We start from the raw sequence: 17,920 nt of genomic DNA, 5'->3' as shown, positions 1-17,920 counted from the left end.
GTGCATTTATGTGCAAAATTTGAAGGAGATCCATCCATAATGAGACTTTTGGTACACCTGAATGCATTTAAACTTTTTGGAGTTTTCTAATAGCCATAACTCCCGAACCGGATGTTGCGCGCACAAGCGGTTTTCACGTCACTGTGAACAAATCGTCCGCCTAAAGAATGTCATAAACCAAAACAAAAATGTGTTTGGGAGTGCGCGAAAGTAAACGTTTTCGTGCATGTACACGAATTTGGTAACATGTTCTTTTGCGACGAAGCAAATACACGAAGTATGAATACATATAATTTAACTGCAGTAGCAGATACTCGTATACAGAACCGATTCAGTAGTCTGATTAAAGTGTTTTTGTACAGGCTCCCCTACTCTATTGATTAATTCGACTGCCGAGATTTATTTATCGCGTTTTATTTATCGCGATCGTTTTCTTTATATTGGATATTTATCGATAATAAAAAATATTCAGCGTAACTTCTATTTATTTACGTATCTAGATCGTATTACTGATTCCACAATAAATATACAGAGTACAGGGCAGCAAATTAAGTATGCGTTTAATCTTTCCACGGTCGCCACACTCCGCCGTGCAGCGCCGGGTCGGAGCCCGGGTCGACGTCCAACCAGATGACCGGATGATAGCTGGCGTTCCAGCGGCGGACGTGCTCCATGAGCTCCTCCAGGACTTCCGGGCGGGCGCCCGCCAGGTTATTCGTCTCACATGGATCGTCCAGCAGATCGAAGAGGCACACCTCTTTTTCCGGACTGCAGGGCGCCTGCTCCCGCCCCTCGGGGTGGTGGCAGTGCACGCGTTCCCGTGTCTCTATTTGCTGCGGGTCCGCGTCGCTGGTCCCAAACGGCCGGATCCTAAACAACGAAATTGACCACACACGAGCCAGACGAGCGAAAAAAACGCTCCAACCATTTATTCGACTCCCGCGAGCCGTTGGAGTAATTTCCGGTGACCACCTTGTACCGCCCCGCGATGAGGCCGAAGCGGCTCTCGTTGTGGTTGATGTCCAGCGGCGTCACGTGCCGGGGCCCTGCGCGGCCCGTCAAAATGTAGTCCCAATGGTTATACCCGTGCGTGGATGTGTTGGCTAATATGTAGTTATCGTGGTGCTCGTCGGCGAGTTCCGGAACGTGGGTGGATGCCACCAGCGTGGGCAGGAGGTCCGTCAGGTGCATCGGGTGATCGTACAGGCTCCCGCCGGCCACCGCATTGTATGGGCCGCCCCACACGAAGGCCGCCACGCGGACGCCGCCCTCGAACAGTGTCTGCTTGACGCCGCGCAGGGGCCAGTTACTCGCCGGCCTGTGAAAACAATACGATGACCTTTAAGAGCTTTTCAAACAAACTAGATAACTAAACAAAATTTAGATGAGGAAGCAGTTTGAACCCAATAAGGCAAATATACCGTAATAAATAATCAGATTTATTACAAAATGTACAATCTACAGAAAATAATTTATTAAAGGTCAGGTCTACGCGCGAGAGTATAAAATTTGCAATTGTAACCGTTACGAATACCGGTAGCCTGCGGTAGGTAAAACGAATGAATGTTGTTTTAGCGGTTCATCATGTCGATTCATGTGTGGCTATCTGTCCTGACCAGCTTGCCATGAGCATATATAGTATGACTAGACATCGGAAGCTGCCTATTCTGTTTCTAAAACCTGTTGTTAGTTTTGTTTCTTCTTCCGTTCGTACGGGATGTCGCTCTAATAAATTAGGCCTGCGATCTGGCCGCAAAGTAAACTGGTGCTTCTCGATTCTGGTAATCGTAATCACAGCTGCTTCGTGACCTTTCTTTCTTTTTCGAGCCTGAACAGTCGTTTGCTGCCTGGAAGCGCTGAGTAAGGAATTCCATTTGAGATGCTTTAAGAGTATCCTTTTAGTACCTTAATTATGCCTCATTGAAAAAGAAACTATGCCGGCTTATACACAGTACCGATATGTATTCAAGAAATTATTCGAACAGTAGATGATTATTATTTGGCCTTGATTAAGGACAATGGCCCGGTACATAGCGTCAATAATGGGAGTGCGCGTGCTCCCATTTCTCCCATTTTAGTACGCTATATCTCGGCAACCGGATGTTGCGCGCGCAAACGGTTTTCAGAACAATGTATACAAATCATTCAGCTTTAGAATGACATAAAGTATTAAAAAAAAAGTGATTCAGAGTGCGCGAAAGCGAAAGTTTTAATGTATGTATCCCATTTTCGACGCTATGTACCGGGCCATTTCCCTTAATACTTATAGCATATGCCTGTACTGCTAGTTAACAAATCGATGATTTCTTTAACTCGCTTGCGGAGCTACTTGAATTTGCGCGAGCAAAAAACTCTCGCGCGCAGTCATTTCGCTTAGAAATTTATTATTTAGTAAAAGTTTTCGTTAAAGGAAAAAAAGCGGAAACAGTTATAACAAAATTGCGCTGATAAATTAATAATTCGTATAAACATATAAATTAATAATTTATATGTACATAACGTGAAATTAAGTTAGATGAAATTAAAAATAAATAAATTACATACGCGACGATACTGAAAGTGCCGGGTTGTGGCAGCGGGCCGCCATTATCGGAGAGGAACCATACGATGGTGTTGTGAAGGATCCCAGCGTCGCTGATGGCGTCGTGGATGGTGCCGACGGCGTCATCCACCGCCTGCATCATCGCTACAGGAGGAAAAGCGCATTTTTGGAATAAACACCGTACGAACGTTTAATAAGTATCCTGGTACGAGTGCATACTATGCACCAGAACAAAACAGCATTTACTCGTACAAAAGAAACACTTCCTCTGTGCTATCCTGATCGCGGATCGTACCCATTACACAAATCGCGTTTCCCCGTTGTATTTGCATAGAAATTTGCTGTTTAAAGCATATATACATGTACCGTCATTTGACACGGACCCACCTGCGTATTTGCGGCGCTCCGGATGGGCGATGGCCTGGACGGAAGGCCGGTTCAGGTACTTGGGCGCCGTCTGCAGTGTGTCGGTGCGGTTAAGGCTGCCGCGGGGGCCGTTTGGGGCGAAGTACAGAAAGAAGGGCTGCAAAGTGCAATAATTAACGTGAACGTTAAACCGCAGTGAAATTGTGCAACTGAAAATAAATAAATTTAAAATAAAGTTAAAATAAATTAAAAAAATACTGTATATAGAATGCACGAAATAAAACCAAACGAAAATGTTAAAATAAAAGTCTAATTTGAAAAAAGAAAGTTTCAAAAACAAAATTAAACAAATAAACAAATTACGAAAATTTACAAGAAAAAAGAAGGATACAAAATGCATGTAATGAGGCTAATCTGGTGACCTTTTGGGCGGCCGCTCGCTCCTGGATGAGCGCCTGCGCCCAGTGGGCGAAAAGGTCGGTGACGTAAGTGCTCTCGTTCAGGCGCAGCACATCCGATCCGTTGTACATATTGTATCCCTAAAATAGCAATAATATTTTCCGAAAATCTAGCCACCAAATCATAATGTCCACCTCGATCATCGTGTAGGAGTAGTAGTCGAGCGCGCCGCCGGGCGTTCCCCAAAAGGTATCGAATCCGCGTTTATCTGCAGATGAGGCATGGCATGAGGATAAGAAATCCTGGATGATAAAAATGAAGGCGCGTATTACGTGGCAGGTACGCCGTCCGATGATCTCCCAGATGCCACTGCAACGCAATTCAAACCGCATCAAACAATGTCCGTCTTCGCATGCACAGAACGTCACGGTGTGCGGAACTGAAGTAGGAAGCGTGGCTTGCCTTGCCGATCATGTGGGTGGAGTAGCCCAGTCGGCGCATGTACTCCGGTAGAAGCTTGTGCTGCAACGGCAATCCCCACGGCTCGCCGGGTTTGATCGGCTGGCCCTGCATTCCTACCCAACAGATCTTTAATGAGTCTCACAATGCGGGACTTCACTGGATAACCGCGTTCTAATGCTTTAATCCTGCTACTTTTAAAGGTCATGCTACTGCTGTTTTGAATACGTTACCTTTTAACCCAAGATAAGACAGAAAATATACTAGGAAAGTGCACTCGCTTTTTGCGGGCACTGCATGACCGAAGCGTAGCGTGCTCGCATCACGGTTTTTTTCCGGAATGAACCATTTAAAGCTGCCTTCTTCAAAGTTAATAATTTGTCAAAGAATTAACAATCGCGCAGTTTTCACAAAAAACGAAGAGTGCATTTCCTGATATGGTCAAAGAACCGCCTCTTGTATTTCGACACAGGTATTTATTGTGATCAATTCCCAAAATCAATTTCTTAATTTATCTGGTGTAGATTCTACCTTCTTCGTTTCAAAACCGGAACGGGCTGACCTCCTTGTTGCGATTTGTCCCATGAACATATTACGCAGCATGTCAGTACAAAACTTGAATCGAACAACGTTGTATCTGTGCACGAGCCTAATTTTTTTACTTGCTCCCTATTGAAGTTAACAGCGATAACTTTCCCGGCATATATCAAAAATTTTATTGTTGCAACTCGGGCTGGTGGTAAAATATGGTTTTGGAAATACTTGCAGGTTAGAATAATGACTACTGTAGCCACCCCATGAAGTTGCTGTCAGGTAAGGACGCAGATACCCATGCCGGTATTGCGCTTGTCACATCGAGCAGCTGTGACTTTTTCCGTACTTTCGGGCAACGCAATATAATCTTATCTGCTAGATCGTAAGATTGAGATCGTGACGCGAAATGCCAAAATTGAGGTACCAAAGAAACATATCCCTGAAAATTTAATTAAGCGCAGCACTTGTATATGGCTACCGTACCATTGGACATTTTATCAAAAGAGATGGTGACCAATAAAGACAAATTTAGATGCGGCCTGGACATGTTCGGACAGCGCGCATCTCTGTATGTATCTGACAATAGGGGACCATGTGTGCCTTATGTGGTGGTGACCGACGGACACCATAGTTTGCTGCGGCTTGAGTATACGGCCTGCGCACATATGTGCGTTTGATAGTGAACCCGCGCATATGTGCATTAGGTGGCGGTGACCGACGGACACCATAGTTTGCTTGCGGCTTGAGTATATACGGCCTGCGCACATATGTGCGTTTGATAGTGAACCCGCGCATATGTGCATTAGGTGGCGGTGACCGACGGACACCATAGTTTGCTTGCGGCTTGAGTATATACGGCCAGCGCGCATATGTGCGTTTGATAGTGAACCCGCGCATATGTGCATTAGGTGGCGGTGACCGACGGACACCATAGTTTGCTTGCGGCTTGAGTATATACGGCCAGCGCGCATATTATAGCGACTGTGGTTAAATTCAAATAATTAGAACTTTATTTGATTGGTCAGTCTGTGTGGATTGATGAGTCACAGCTGGCTAGTGTGTTAACGGTGTTTAACGGTGTGATGTGAAATGGGAAATTGGACGCTGATCAGTCGGTGATGGAGTAACTTTCTGAATTCTAATAAATTTGTCCATGGGCAACCTCTCGATCGATCGTTCGTCGTGACCTCTCGTTTTATCTTCTGCACATTTCCCTTCATCCAGAGGAACAGTAAGATCTCTTCCTGTTTGTGGGTTTCGCAGTTGCGTAATATTAGACCACCAACATCGGTCTGTTTAGCGGCGTGGCGCGGCGTGTAGCCAACCCACAGTAAACGGGAGCTCACCGTCAGCCTTCCGTTGTATGGCGCTTCCTGTATCAAAGGATCGCAAAGAACCTCCTTCGGAACCCAACGTAGAGACGGACTGGACTTTGGTGCAGCATCGTAGTGCAAAGCGTATGTGCAGTGGTGTCCCAGACCGAAGTGTAGAAGCAGATCATCAGCAGTACTCTGGATCAGAAGCCGTAGCGTACAGGATCTCGTGGGCAGACTACAAACGTTGGAAGCAACGCGAACAGGAACGTAAGGGTAAGCACTAATATCCCTGAATCATTATCATAAAGATCGTAAGGATTTGAAGCAGATTTCATTTGTGAAAACCTACGTATTGAAGAATCATTTTACTTGGGTTGAAAACTGATATTTCAACGTAGTACAGTATCCTGTGTATCCATACTCGTATGATTTACTTCTGATGCAATCGTATGAAGTTTATGAAAATTTCTGGTTTGAATTCGTATGAAATCCATCTGAAAATTTTGAGAACTGCTGTATTTTATGAAAGTTTTGTAGAAGGGCAGAATTTTCGTTTCTCGTGAGGATTTTCCGAAACGTGCCTAGACGTGCAAAAATTTGCATGTAAGCTTAAGATCGTAAAGTTTGATAAGCGTGTGTCGGCATGTCGACCACTGAACCGACAGCGCGAGGCAGCGCTGATAGAACAAAAGATGAGGAACTGGAAGCAGAGCGCAGACAGATCGTAGAGTTGTTGACTCAAGTGAAACGGGTGAAAGTTAACGAAATTGCCAGTAGAATTAATGCAGTATTAAAAGTAACGATGAATAATAATGAAGCTGTAGAGCATATTGCCAATTACTGTATTCAGACTGGAATTTCGTATGAAGATCTAAAAACAACTGCAGACATTAAGGAATTGGATTATTGGCGTAGAGGTAAAAAGATAGAGAATGTAGAGAATGTCTCGGAAAGTGAGCGCACAGAGAAAGTCACACAGTCAGAAATTGATCGTACAGTGAATTATTTGAAAAGCAACTTATCAGCGGAAAATCTAGAAGTTGTATCGAAATTGTTAAAGTTTAAAGATGCGGAAATTGAGGAAAACGTTAATGAACTACGAAATCGTATGAATGAGTTGCGACAAGAAAATATGCATTTGAGGAATAGAACTATTAACGTAGAAGACGAAGAAACTGAAGTTGATGTGAAGACAACTGATAATGAGATTAAGTATGAACCGGTTAATACTGAACGTAACCAAACTGACAGAAATATTGCAAGTTCGCAAAACGTAACAAGTACAGATATCAATTCGTTAATTTCGGCATTGAATTCGTATGTTATTAATAATAATAGCAGAAACGTAACGAAAGATCATACGATTGAAAAATTTAAAAACAAGTCGAATTACAGTATTAAAGCATTCTTTCAGCAGTTTGACCGCGTAGCAGATAATTTGAACTGGTCATCAGCAAAGCGTATCAGTATGTTGCCTACGTATTTAGAAGAAGGTCCGCGCAAATTCTTTGAAAGTATGTGGTCGACAAACAGCAGAAAATCGTATGCAGAGTGGAAAGAAATTATGTGTGTGCGATATCTGCCGGAAGATTATAAGCAAGTAAAGCGTATGGAGCTGGCACAGAAAACCTTAAAGCCTGGTGAAAATGTAGAGGAATTTTTTGATGAGATGTTAGACCTAATGCAGGAAATTAATCCGAATATGGCGGAAGAGGATAAGATTGCTGAAATACGTAGAGCTATTGACAGCAATGTCGAGTATCGTAAGCTCCTAGCAGTAGCGAAAGTGAACACAATTCCGGAAATGCGTAGGGTTTTAAGTAACCTGGCACGTATTGACCAGTCGGAAACGAAAGAAACTATGCAAGTAAGTACGGCACAAGCAGTTAATGCGTATGAATACAGACGAGACCGAAGTAGATCTTTTGACAAATTTAGATCTTTTCGGGAACGTAGTGGATCTCGCGATCGTAATGATTTCCGTAGCAATCAGTACAGTAATAACCGATATAGTAATAATAGCAGGAATACGTATGCAAATCGGGATATCCGTACTGATAATCGTTATAATAGTAACCGTGATACTCGTAATGATTTTCGTTATGGCAATCGCGATTCACGTACGTATGAGAATCGTGGCAGAAATGAAAGATGGAACCGGGATGAGCGAGGACGTAGTGGTAGTCGCGATCGAGGTGACCGATTTCGCCGAGATTTCTCCCGTGATCGTAGCGGAAGTCGGGACCGTGATGTAAATCGTAACAGAGAACGTAGTGATAATCGTAGATTTTCTCGTTCTCGTAGCCCTGGACAGCGTGATTTACCAATCACGCAGTGGAAGTTCAGTCGTAATGAGATAGATTTCTCATCGTACAGACTAAATAATGGATTGTACTTTTGTCCTAAGTGCTTCGATTATCGGCATGGGTTTCGTATGTGTCCTTTCATTAAGAGTCGTAGAGATTTAGAATCTATATTGCCAAAATGTCCTGAAGATAAGAAGCGAGAACTACAGCGAGCGTATGAAGATGAAGTAGAAAAGGGAAATCAGAACGATAACTTCTGGGTGTCAGAAGAGGGAAAAGACTGTCGCCATACGTAAACGGAGGTCCGTATGGCCGCGTAAACAGAAAGCCTCCTGTAGACCGTATTGTGTCACTGAGTGGGACCGTACCGCTGAAACGTAGTGAGCTGAGTGCCAATGTACACGGTGGACCGGCATCATGCAAACCAGCGAAGGTAAGCGTGATTATAAACGGACAGGAAATAGAAGCTCTTATAGATACTGGTGCAAGTACTAGCATAATGAGCTATCCTATGATGTTAGATCTTAGACTGCAACGTATTGAAGCACCGGAAGGGCAGCAGCTAAGATTTACCACCATAAGTAATGATGTGAAAGAAAGTAGACCGTGCTACACCGAATGTGAAATTATTATGGGTCAACATAAATTCAAGCAGGACTTTTGGTTATTAAGTACTGCACCACAAGAATTTTGCATACTCGGAAATGATTTTATTAAGCGTGAAGGCGTAGTGATCAATACTCAGAAAGGTTACATATCATTTGAAGCGTATGAATCTGTACGTGAAATTTCGAAATTAATTGCTAGTATCGATACAGATATGAAATCAAAAGCGGAGTGCGTAGAGTGCATAATGGAACAATATTATGCAAATAATCGTATTAAATACGTAACTGAAGAAAATTATGCATTCAGATTTGAGATTGAAAATAAAAGCACAGATTTCGTACATAAAAAGTATGAAGACCGGTACTTACAGAAACAGTGCGTATCAGATACGCAAGATATTAAGAGTAATTTTAATTACGTAACGAAAACACAAGCAAGAGTGCAACGTATGCAGAATAAAATTGAAGAAGAAGAATTACAGACTACTAGTACAGTAGTACTAGATAATCCCATCGTCGTGCAGACAGTAGCTAGTACAGATAAATCAGTACAGTGTGAAGTACACAGCACCAATGAAGTACGTAGTGAGACTGACGTAATCGATGAAGCAGTTAATGTTGCAACCGAGGCGAGTGGAGAATATGACTGGAATTGCACGCGAATTAAATTGAGTAATAATACTCATATTAAACCGAAAACTGGTGTACTTCTAGAAGTGAATGTACCTGATCAGTACACAGGTAATATGAGAATTTTTCCTGAAGGTACCTTACTGTTTAACCATCACGTATCGGTCGGTAACAGTATCGTACAAGTGGAGGATGGTAAAACAGCAGTACTAATCACTAACTTCTCTGATCGGGCTATACGTTTACGTAAAGGTCTTATGGTTGGTGTTGCAGAAATTATGGAAGAAGGTGAAGTGGTCGCAGAGAATGTATTCAGTTCTACAGCTGTCGTAGAAGAGACAGATCATGGAGTTAAAGTTAACGTATTGGATCAAATTAGTGAGATGAAATTTAACCCTAAATTAACCAACGATCAGCGTAAACGTCTGGTTAATTTATTCGTAAAGCATCATGCAGTATTCCCCTGTGAGAATCGTAAATTAGGCGAATGTTCAGAAGTAACGCATGAGATAGAAACAGGCGATCATCCGCCAATTAAGAAACTACCGTATCGTACTTCTTATGCGCAACGTATGATTATTAAGCAGCAGGTAGATGAAATGGAAAATAATGGTGTAATTCGCAAATCAACTTCACCATGGAGTTTTCCTGTCGTACTCGTTAAGAAGGCAGATCCGAATGCAGTACCGAGATTATGCATTGATTTTAGAGAGTTAAATAAGATATATCATAAATCGGAGTGGCCGTTACCAAACGTAGAGGATGCCGTAAATAGCTTTGGAAACTCAAAGTACTTTACTAGTCTAGACTTCAATAGCGGATTTTGGCAAATACGTATGGCAGAGCGTGATATTAAAAAGTGCTCATTCGTAACACAAGACGGTCAATTTGAATTCCTACGTATGCCTTTTGGTTTGGCGGGAGCAACCGCTACATTCCAAAAAGCAATCGACAGTATACTCTCACATTTAAAGTGGAAGGGTGTCGTATGTTACGTAGACGATATTCTTATAGGTGGAGCAACATTTGACGAACATATAGAATTATTAGATAGCGTATTAGCTGCAGTTGCAAAGGCGGGATTTACAGTGTCTCCTAAGAAATGTGAGATTGCGTATGAAGAAATTAAATTTCTTGGATACTTAATCAGTAAAGACGGACTAAAGCCAGATAAGAGTAAAGTTGATGCAATCGCGAAACTACCAGTACCAGATAGCGTTAAAGCCGTCAGATCGTTTATTGGTGCATTAACATATTATCGTGGTTTCATAGAGAATTTCTCTACGTATGCTCAACCATTATTAAAATTAACTCGTAAAGACGAACCATTCATATGGGGAGTAGAGCAGCAACAATCGTATGATTATTTGAAAACAGTTCTTATGAGCGTACCGGTATTGAAACCTTTTGATTATAAGCTGGAGACGCAGCTGAAGACAGATGCTTCCGACATAGGAGTCGGGGCAATACTGGAACAAAAACACAGCGACGGATGGCATGTCGTGTGTTTTGCATCGCGTATGTTAGACCAACACCAGGTCAATTACTCCGTATCTGAAAAGGAACTATTTGCGATAGTGTTCGCATGTAAAAAGTTCCGTCATTACTTAATGGGACTGAAATTTACCATAATCACAGATCATAGCGCACTACAGTACTTGCTAAATTTAAAAGAACCGCACGGGCGCTTAGCGAGATGGGCACTGATGCTGCAAGAGTACGAGTATGTAATTACGTATCGTCGTGGTAAAGCACATCAAGATGCCGATCATCTCAGCAGATATAGCGTAGAAAAGCCTTGTGGAGAAGAGGAATATCAGATTCCTATGTATCATTCGATTATGGATAATAAGGCAGACGAATTATTAATTAAAGAACAACGTACAGATATATACTGTAGTAACATAATTATGTTACTTACAGATAAAGAGGCTTATGAGAGAGCGACGAAGCGTCAACAGAAGCGATTAGAAATGTTCAGGATAGTAGATGAAATTCTGATGAAAAGGCGTGCAGGAAAGGCAAGAACTTATTATTGTACTGTATTCCCAGTACTATGCGTGCTGACATATTATACGTAATGCACGATAGTCCGAGTGGTGGACATGTTGGTTTACAACGTACTTTAGAGCGTGTACTTGAACGGTATTATTGGCCAAGAATGTTGCATTACGTACGTAATTATGTGGAAGCGTGTGAACATTGTCAGAAGCGCAATCCGATTAATATACCCCCGACAGCGTACTTACAACAGTTAAAATCGTATGAGAAATTAGAATGTTGGTCAATAGATATACTTGGACCGTTTCATGAAACTGCAGAAGGTTTTAAACATATTATTGTTGCTGTGGAAAACACGAGTAGATTTGTCGTATGTGCAGCAGTGAAAACTACGAATGCGAAAGAGACCGCAGAATTTATTTTAAAGGAGATTATTTTAAAATTTGGTCCTCCAAAGCATTTGACGACAGATCGTGGTTCGAATTTTATCAGCAAAATCGTACGAGAATTGAATCGTATTATGCAAGTTCAGCATAGATTTACGACGTCTTATCATCCGCAGTCGAATGTCAAAGTAGAGCGAATGAATCGTTTTATTGCTGAGAAATTAACTGCATACGTAAACAAGATGCAAAATGACTGGACAAATTACATAGATTTTATTACGTATGCGTATAACAGTACAGTACATAGCGTTACTGGATATGCACCATCGTACTTAATGTTTGGTGTGCAGCCGCTCAGTACAGTAGACACGTTATTCAAGGAAATTAAGTCGGAAAATACTGATAACGTAACAGTAAAGCAGTATTTTGACAAAATGTTCAGAGCGTTACAAATTGCGACGGAATTTTCAAAAATATTGACTGACCGTATGCATGAAAAGAATGCGGAGAATTATGATAGAAATCGTGAAGATAGTACGTACAAAGTAGGTGATTACGTATGGGTGAAAGATGAGCAGCGTACAGTTGGCAGTACTGAAAAATTACAGTACTTGTATAAAGGACCGTACAAAATTTTAGAGATTACAGACGTAGTTAACGTCAAATTGAAGTCAATGGATAAATCAAGTCGTAGTCGTCAGATAATTACTGTACATATGGATAAATTAAAATCGTATAAAGAATACGATCCGGATGTATTAGATAGCAAAAATGACTTTATCAGACGTAGAAGTGAGCGTATAGCTACTAAAACAGATAACGCAAATAATAAGCCGACGATAGTTTCGTCCGTCAAGAATACTCGTATAGTGTCTGCGAAACCTTGTCCAGTAATTCATAAGAAAATGAAATGAAATACTCGTAGTAAACTTACTACAGTACGTATTGTGCATCTGTACAAAGTATGTTTTGTTTCTTAACAGAAATGGAGCGAAATAATGACGACACTGCAGAAGAGCGCCTGCGTCGTATGGAGCAGATGGCACGGGAGCGTAAGGATGCTGATGCTTTGAATCTCCAACGAGAACGTGAACAACGTGAACGTGACCAACAAGAACGTGAGCGGGTGCAACGTGCAGAGCGTGAGCGGGAAAGACAGCAGTGGCGTGCGGAAGACAAGGAGAAGCGCGATAAATGGCGTCGTGAAGTAGAAGAGCGTAGTGAGAAGTTGCGACAGATTAAAGCTTATGGAGATCAGCTTGACATAGAAATAGCCGAAGAACGTCTCCGTGGTGCGCGTAAGGAAGTAGATCGTCTGACAGAGTCTATTTCGTGGAGTGAAGAGGAGGAAGCACGGGATCGGGAAAAGTACCGCAGAGAGCTCGAATCCCAGCGTCGACAGCAGCGTATGAGTGGTCAGCGTCAGCAGCAGACTAGTATGCCACCAGCGTCGCACGTGGATCGTGGTGATGATGAGGAGCGGGACAATATGCCATTCATCATGATGACGCCGGTGTATCGTAATGAACCCGTGGAGCATTTTGAGCCAGAGCAGCGTAGAGCACATCCTCCGATTACTTTCAAGGATGGACGCGAAGCCACGGTTAACTCACGTATGATGCGTTCCGATCCGCGAGAGCAGACACAGCAACGTACCGCAGATCGTAATGTATGTTATTCTGATGAACAAAAGTATGTTGAGTCAGATACTTATTTTAAATCGTATGTGCAGATGGAAAACCGGACAATGGCACAGCGTGTCGCGGACAGTGGACCAGTGCAATCAATGCACAATCAGCAGCAGCGTATGACCCAGCAAAATCCACAGCGTATGCTGCAGCCAAATCAGCAGCAAGCGGACATTGCGCGTAGACGCCAGGGAGAAGCTGTCCTGAAGAACGTAAAGTACCGTATCCAACCGGGTGTACCTGGGAATTTGCCGATTCATCCATTCATGAGTATGGAAAAACGTCTCCGTAAAGAGCAGTATGGTATCGTGATGGCAGATTTGAATCGCATGGCGGATGGACTTAACACACTGGCGCAAAGCGAAGAGAGTCCAGACAAAGCGGAGACTTGTAGAGCGGAACGATGGCACGTGTTAGAGTTGAAGACATTTTTGGAGTTATTGCGAAGTAATGAAGCGGAAAATAAGAAACGATTCGTAACGTATCCAGAGCCTATAAAGACGTCACTCAGTCCAAAGTATGTGGAGACTTGGTTTTATGATCGTTTTGCTGCAACTTCGTGGATTACGTATGAATCCCAGAAGGACGGTACGACTCGATGGGAAAATCGGTACGGGCAAGTGTTCAAGTTCATTCAAGGACGATTCCGACGTAGTGAAGAACCGCCCTTGTACTTTAACCCGAACCGATTCTTTCCGGATGATATTTCGTTTTGGTCAGGAGACTGCATGTGGGATGGTACATATGATGAAACGAGCCGTGATTATGTTTTACATATGTATCGTGAGTTGGACCGTATGCGACAACAGTGGTATGCAGATCGACGTAGACAGTATGCTTCGATTGACATGTGGAGCTGTGGACATCATGTTGAAATGGAACGTGATATTCGTAAGATCGGAGAACGTATTGTGACGGAATTACCAGCAGACGTGCAGCGTAGTCAGAGTGAAGAGCGTATTCGTAGTGGAGATCTGGATGAGCTGGCACGATTACGAGCGGAAACGGAGAAATACCAGCAGGAGATTAAGCGTATGCAGGAACAGCAGAAGAAGGAAGAAATGGAGAAAAAGCAGCTGGAAGATGACCTGCGAGTGATGATGGATCAGCGAAAGAAAGAGAAAGAGGAATGGCGCGAGGAGCGACGTAACGGACAGAATGGCAAGGACGAAGATTCTGAAGCGGACAAGTGAAGTGTCGGACAGGCATGGACGGAATGGAATTCGGTAATTTCCATGGATTTTTACTAATAATTTGCTCATTTCTGTTTGCTGGAATAACAGTATTTGATTTTGTAATCTCTTTTTTGTGTCTTGGTTAATTCACTAATTAACCGCTTACGGCGGGGATATAGCGACTGTGGTTAAATTCAAATAATTAGAACTTTATTTGATTGGTCAGTCTGTGTGGATTGATGAGTCACAGCTGGCTAGTGTGTTAACGGTGTTTAACGGTGTGATGTGAAATGGGAAATTGGACGCTGATCAGTCGGTGATGGAGTAACTTTCTGAATTCTAATAAATTTGTCCATGGGCAACCTCTCGATCGATCGTTCGTCGTGACCTCTCGTTTTATCTTCTGCACATTTCCCTTCATCCAGAGGAACAGTAAGATCTCTTCCTGTTTGTGGGTTTCGCAGTTGCGTAATATTAGACCACCAACATCGGTCTGTTTAGCGGCGTGGCGCGGCGTGTAGCCAACCCACAGTAAACGGGAGCTCACCGTCAGCCTTCCGTTGTAATATGTGCGTTTGATAGTGAACCCGCGCATATGTGCATTAGGTGGCGGTGACCGACGGACACCATAGTTTGCTTGTGGCTTGAGTATATACGGCCAGCGCGCATATGTGCGTTTGATAGTGAACCCGCGCATATGTGCATTAGGTGGCGGTGACCGACGGACACCATAGTTTGCTTGCGGCTTGAGTATATACGGCCAGCGCGCATATGTGCGTTTGATAGTGAACCCGCGCATATGTGCATTAGGTGGCGGTGACCGACGGACACCATAGTTTGCTTGTGGCTTGAGTATATACGGCCAGCGCATATGTGCGTTTGATAGTGAACCCGCGCATATGTGCATTAGGTGGTGACCGACGGACACCATAGTTTGCTTGCGGCTTGAGTATACGGCCAGCGCATATGTGCGTTTGATAGTGAACCCGCGCATATGTGCATTAGGTGGCGGTGACCGACGGACACCATAGTTTGCTTGCGGCTTGAGTATATACGGCCAGCGCGCATATGTGCGTTTGATAGTGAACCCGCGCATATGTGCATTAGGTGGCGGTGACCGACGGACACCACTTTTTTCATAAACGCTGAACATAGAGGACCTCCGCTACGCTTCGGTCGATAATTTAAGAGAGTTTTTTCAAGGTCATACGTAGGTAATTAGTTCGTCTAGTTTTAGGGATATATAAGGATTGTAAGAAATTCTACAAATAGAAATACATACAAATGAGAGGACCATCGCACCAGATTGCAGAATTATTCACAAACTATTTAAACAAAGTTATAGTGTAGAATGAAAATATTTGTACTGTATTAGATGTGCAGTTATGTTATACATCTATGATTATTATTTATGAGTTAGCAAAAGAAATTGTAATAAGATGGGCGTATCTCTATGTACAGAGTATGGCGTATATGTACCGATGGTGAAGGGGTGTTTGCCGGTGAGGAGAGCGGAGCGGGAGGGACTGCAGGTGCAGTGCGCGTACATCCGGTGCAGGATGATGCCCTCGCGCGCCAGCCGGTCGATGCGCGGCGTCGGGATCTGCGTCGAGCCGCGGAAGCTGACGTCGTTGAAGCCCTGTACATATGTATATATGTACGTCATTGCGAAGACGAAGACTGACAGCCACACAGTTATAAGTAGCCAGTGGATTATTATTGCGCTCGAATTTATATCATAAATAAATATATACAATTTATATGTATAGAACACATTTTTAGGAATATCATATACTATATATAATATATTTATATGTATATATTTTTTGTGTATGATATATTTATATGTGCATATTTATATGTACATATTTTTTAATATATTTATATGTACGTATTTTTTTGTGTATAATATATATTTATACGTATATAATAATTATATATACTTACGTATATATAATTATTATTTAAATAAACATATTTAAATTTAAATATTAAACATATTTAAATGTTTATATATATAATATAAATTATAGGTGTAATATTTATATATGGAAATAAAACTCTTTTTGAATTAGCAGAGTATACCATGTCGTCGAGGAGAATAAGGACGATATTAGGCCGTATGGGATGGTTGTGTTGATCAGGCGACCGCTGGCCGTTGTCGGCCGCCCCGTCGGCGGCGCAATGCGGATCCTGTCCGGATGCGGCGGGACGTGCAGCCCCACAGTCTGGTGCTGCATGTTTAGACAGCGCGGGGAGCGCGCTGATCAGTACACACGCAGCCACAACTTCCCATATGATATTATTATACAGATGCAGCTGCCGCGGATCCATGTAGGCATGTACCAGATGGTAGTCGTACCAGTAGGCGTGGCGTTGCTGCTTCCGCTTAAGAAGGGAGGTAGCTACAGGAGAATCTGCCTGGGCCGAACGAAAGGATGCAGCGCCGTGATGGAATCACAATATTATACTAATACTGTTGGTGTATCGCGTATAACCGGCTGAGGCTGGATTATTAAGTACCGGAACGCAAGTCAACAACGCATGTCCAAATTGCAATTAACCTGTTGATTGACAAAACCAGGCCTGTAGCAAGTACGGCAATACAGTACTCGTAGTTATTATTCCATTCGCAGCCTTGAGGTATGATCATGTACACGGATACGTATCTCATGGTAGAAAACATACCACGACCAAATACCCAGCATAACTAATCAGCGGGCCGTAATTCACCTTCGGCCCGACTGATTAGCTCCATATATCTGCAGCTTACAGTGCAGTAAATACCCAGGCGTGTGTCCACGTGCCGCGCGTTATTCCGTACGCCACAGCCGACTTCCGGTGCGGGCCTGGTACGTTCCGGTGTACGTTCATTCCGGTGTACACGGCGAGCAACCGCGGAGGCCGGTTCAAAGGTCACCGGTCGCTGCACGCTCGCTGCCGGGACGATAACAATCGCGACTGTTCATTTAAATTAAAGCGATATTAGGGCCAGCAGTTATTCGACCAGAGTACAGCTTAACCTTCTTACATAACGTCATATACATATATATATCAATCATATACTTATACATATATATACATATACATATATATATCAATCATATACATATACATATGTATACATATACATATATACATGTCATATACATATATACATACATGCTTTACATATCTAGACATTTATATACATATACTTATATATATGCCTATATATTTATACATAAAAAGTATGTATATGATTGTTATATACGTACACATGAGCACAATGCATAACCAACCGATAAATCTTCACAACGCATAGCAAATTGGCGTGCATGTTGATATTAATTACCGTACGTGCTTATAATTATGGGTACTGGTACAAATACTCGTATTACCCGGTACAAGTAATACTAGTACGCAGCTGGCCGGAATTAATCCGGATGCATTTGTTGTGATCAATACTTTTTGAAAATTACTGCGTTTATTCCACATCAGGGAGCTGTTTATTAGAACAGGTCAACCGGG

General features: G+C 42.7%; 1 protein-coding gene across 1 annotated transcript; it reads right to left on the bottom strand.

Annotated features, from left to right (window-relative positions):
* Window positions 1–371: 371 nt before the first annotated feature.
* LOC129600677 (arylsulfatase I-like) lies at window positions 372–17,137 on the bottom strand. The gene is made up of 10 exons (XM_055499225.1): window positions 16,496–17,137; window positions 15,890–16,049; window positions 3,770–3,882; window positions 3,640–3,676; window positions 3,502–3,575; window positions 3,331–3,447; window positions 2,930–3,065; window positions 2,545–2,686; window positions 926–1,318; window positions 372–870 (listed from the first exon to the last, which is right to left on the bottom strand). Exons 1-10 carry the CDS (start codon window positions 16,742–16,744, stop codon window positions 561–563), a joined length of 1,731 nt encoding a protein of 576 aa, XP_055355200.1. The 5' UTR covers window positions 16,745–17,137; the 3' UTR covers window positions 372–560.
* Between the last annotated feature and the right edge of the window lie 783 nt (window positions 17,138–17,920).

The sequence above is a fragment of the Paramacrobiotus metropolitanus genome, unplaced genomic scaffold (genome assembly GCF_019649055.1).
Source record: "Paramacrobiotus metropolitanus isolate TYO unplaced genomic scaffold, Prichtersi_v1.0 Parri_scaffold0000189, whole genome shotgun sequence".
Classification (NCBI taxonomy): Eukaryota; Metazoa; Tardigrada; class Eutardigrada; order Parachela; family Macrobiotidae; genus Paramacrobiotus; species Paramacrobiotus metropolitanus.
Note: the sequence above shows the minus strand (reverse complement) of the source record. Positions and strands in the feature narration are given on the sequence as shown.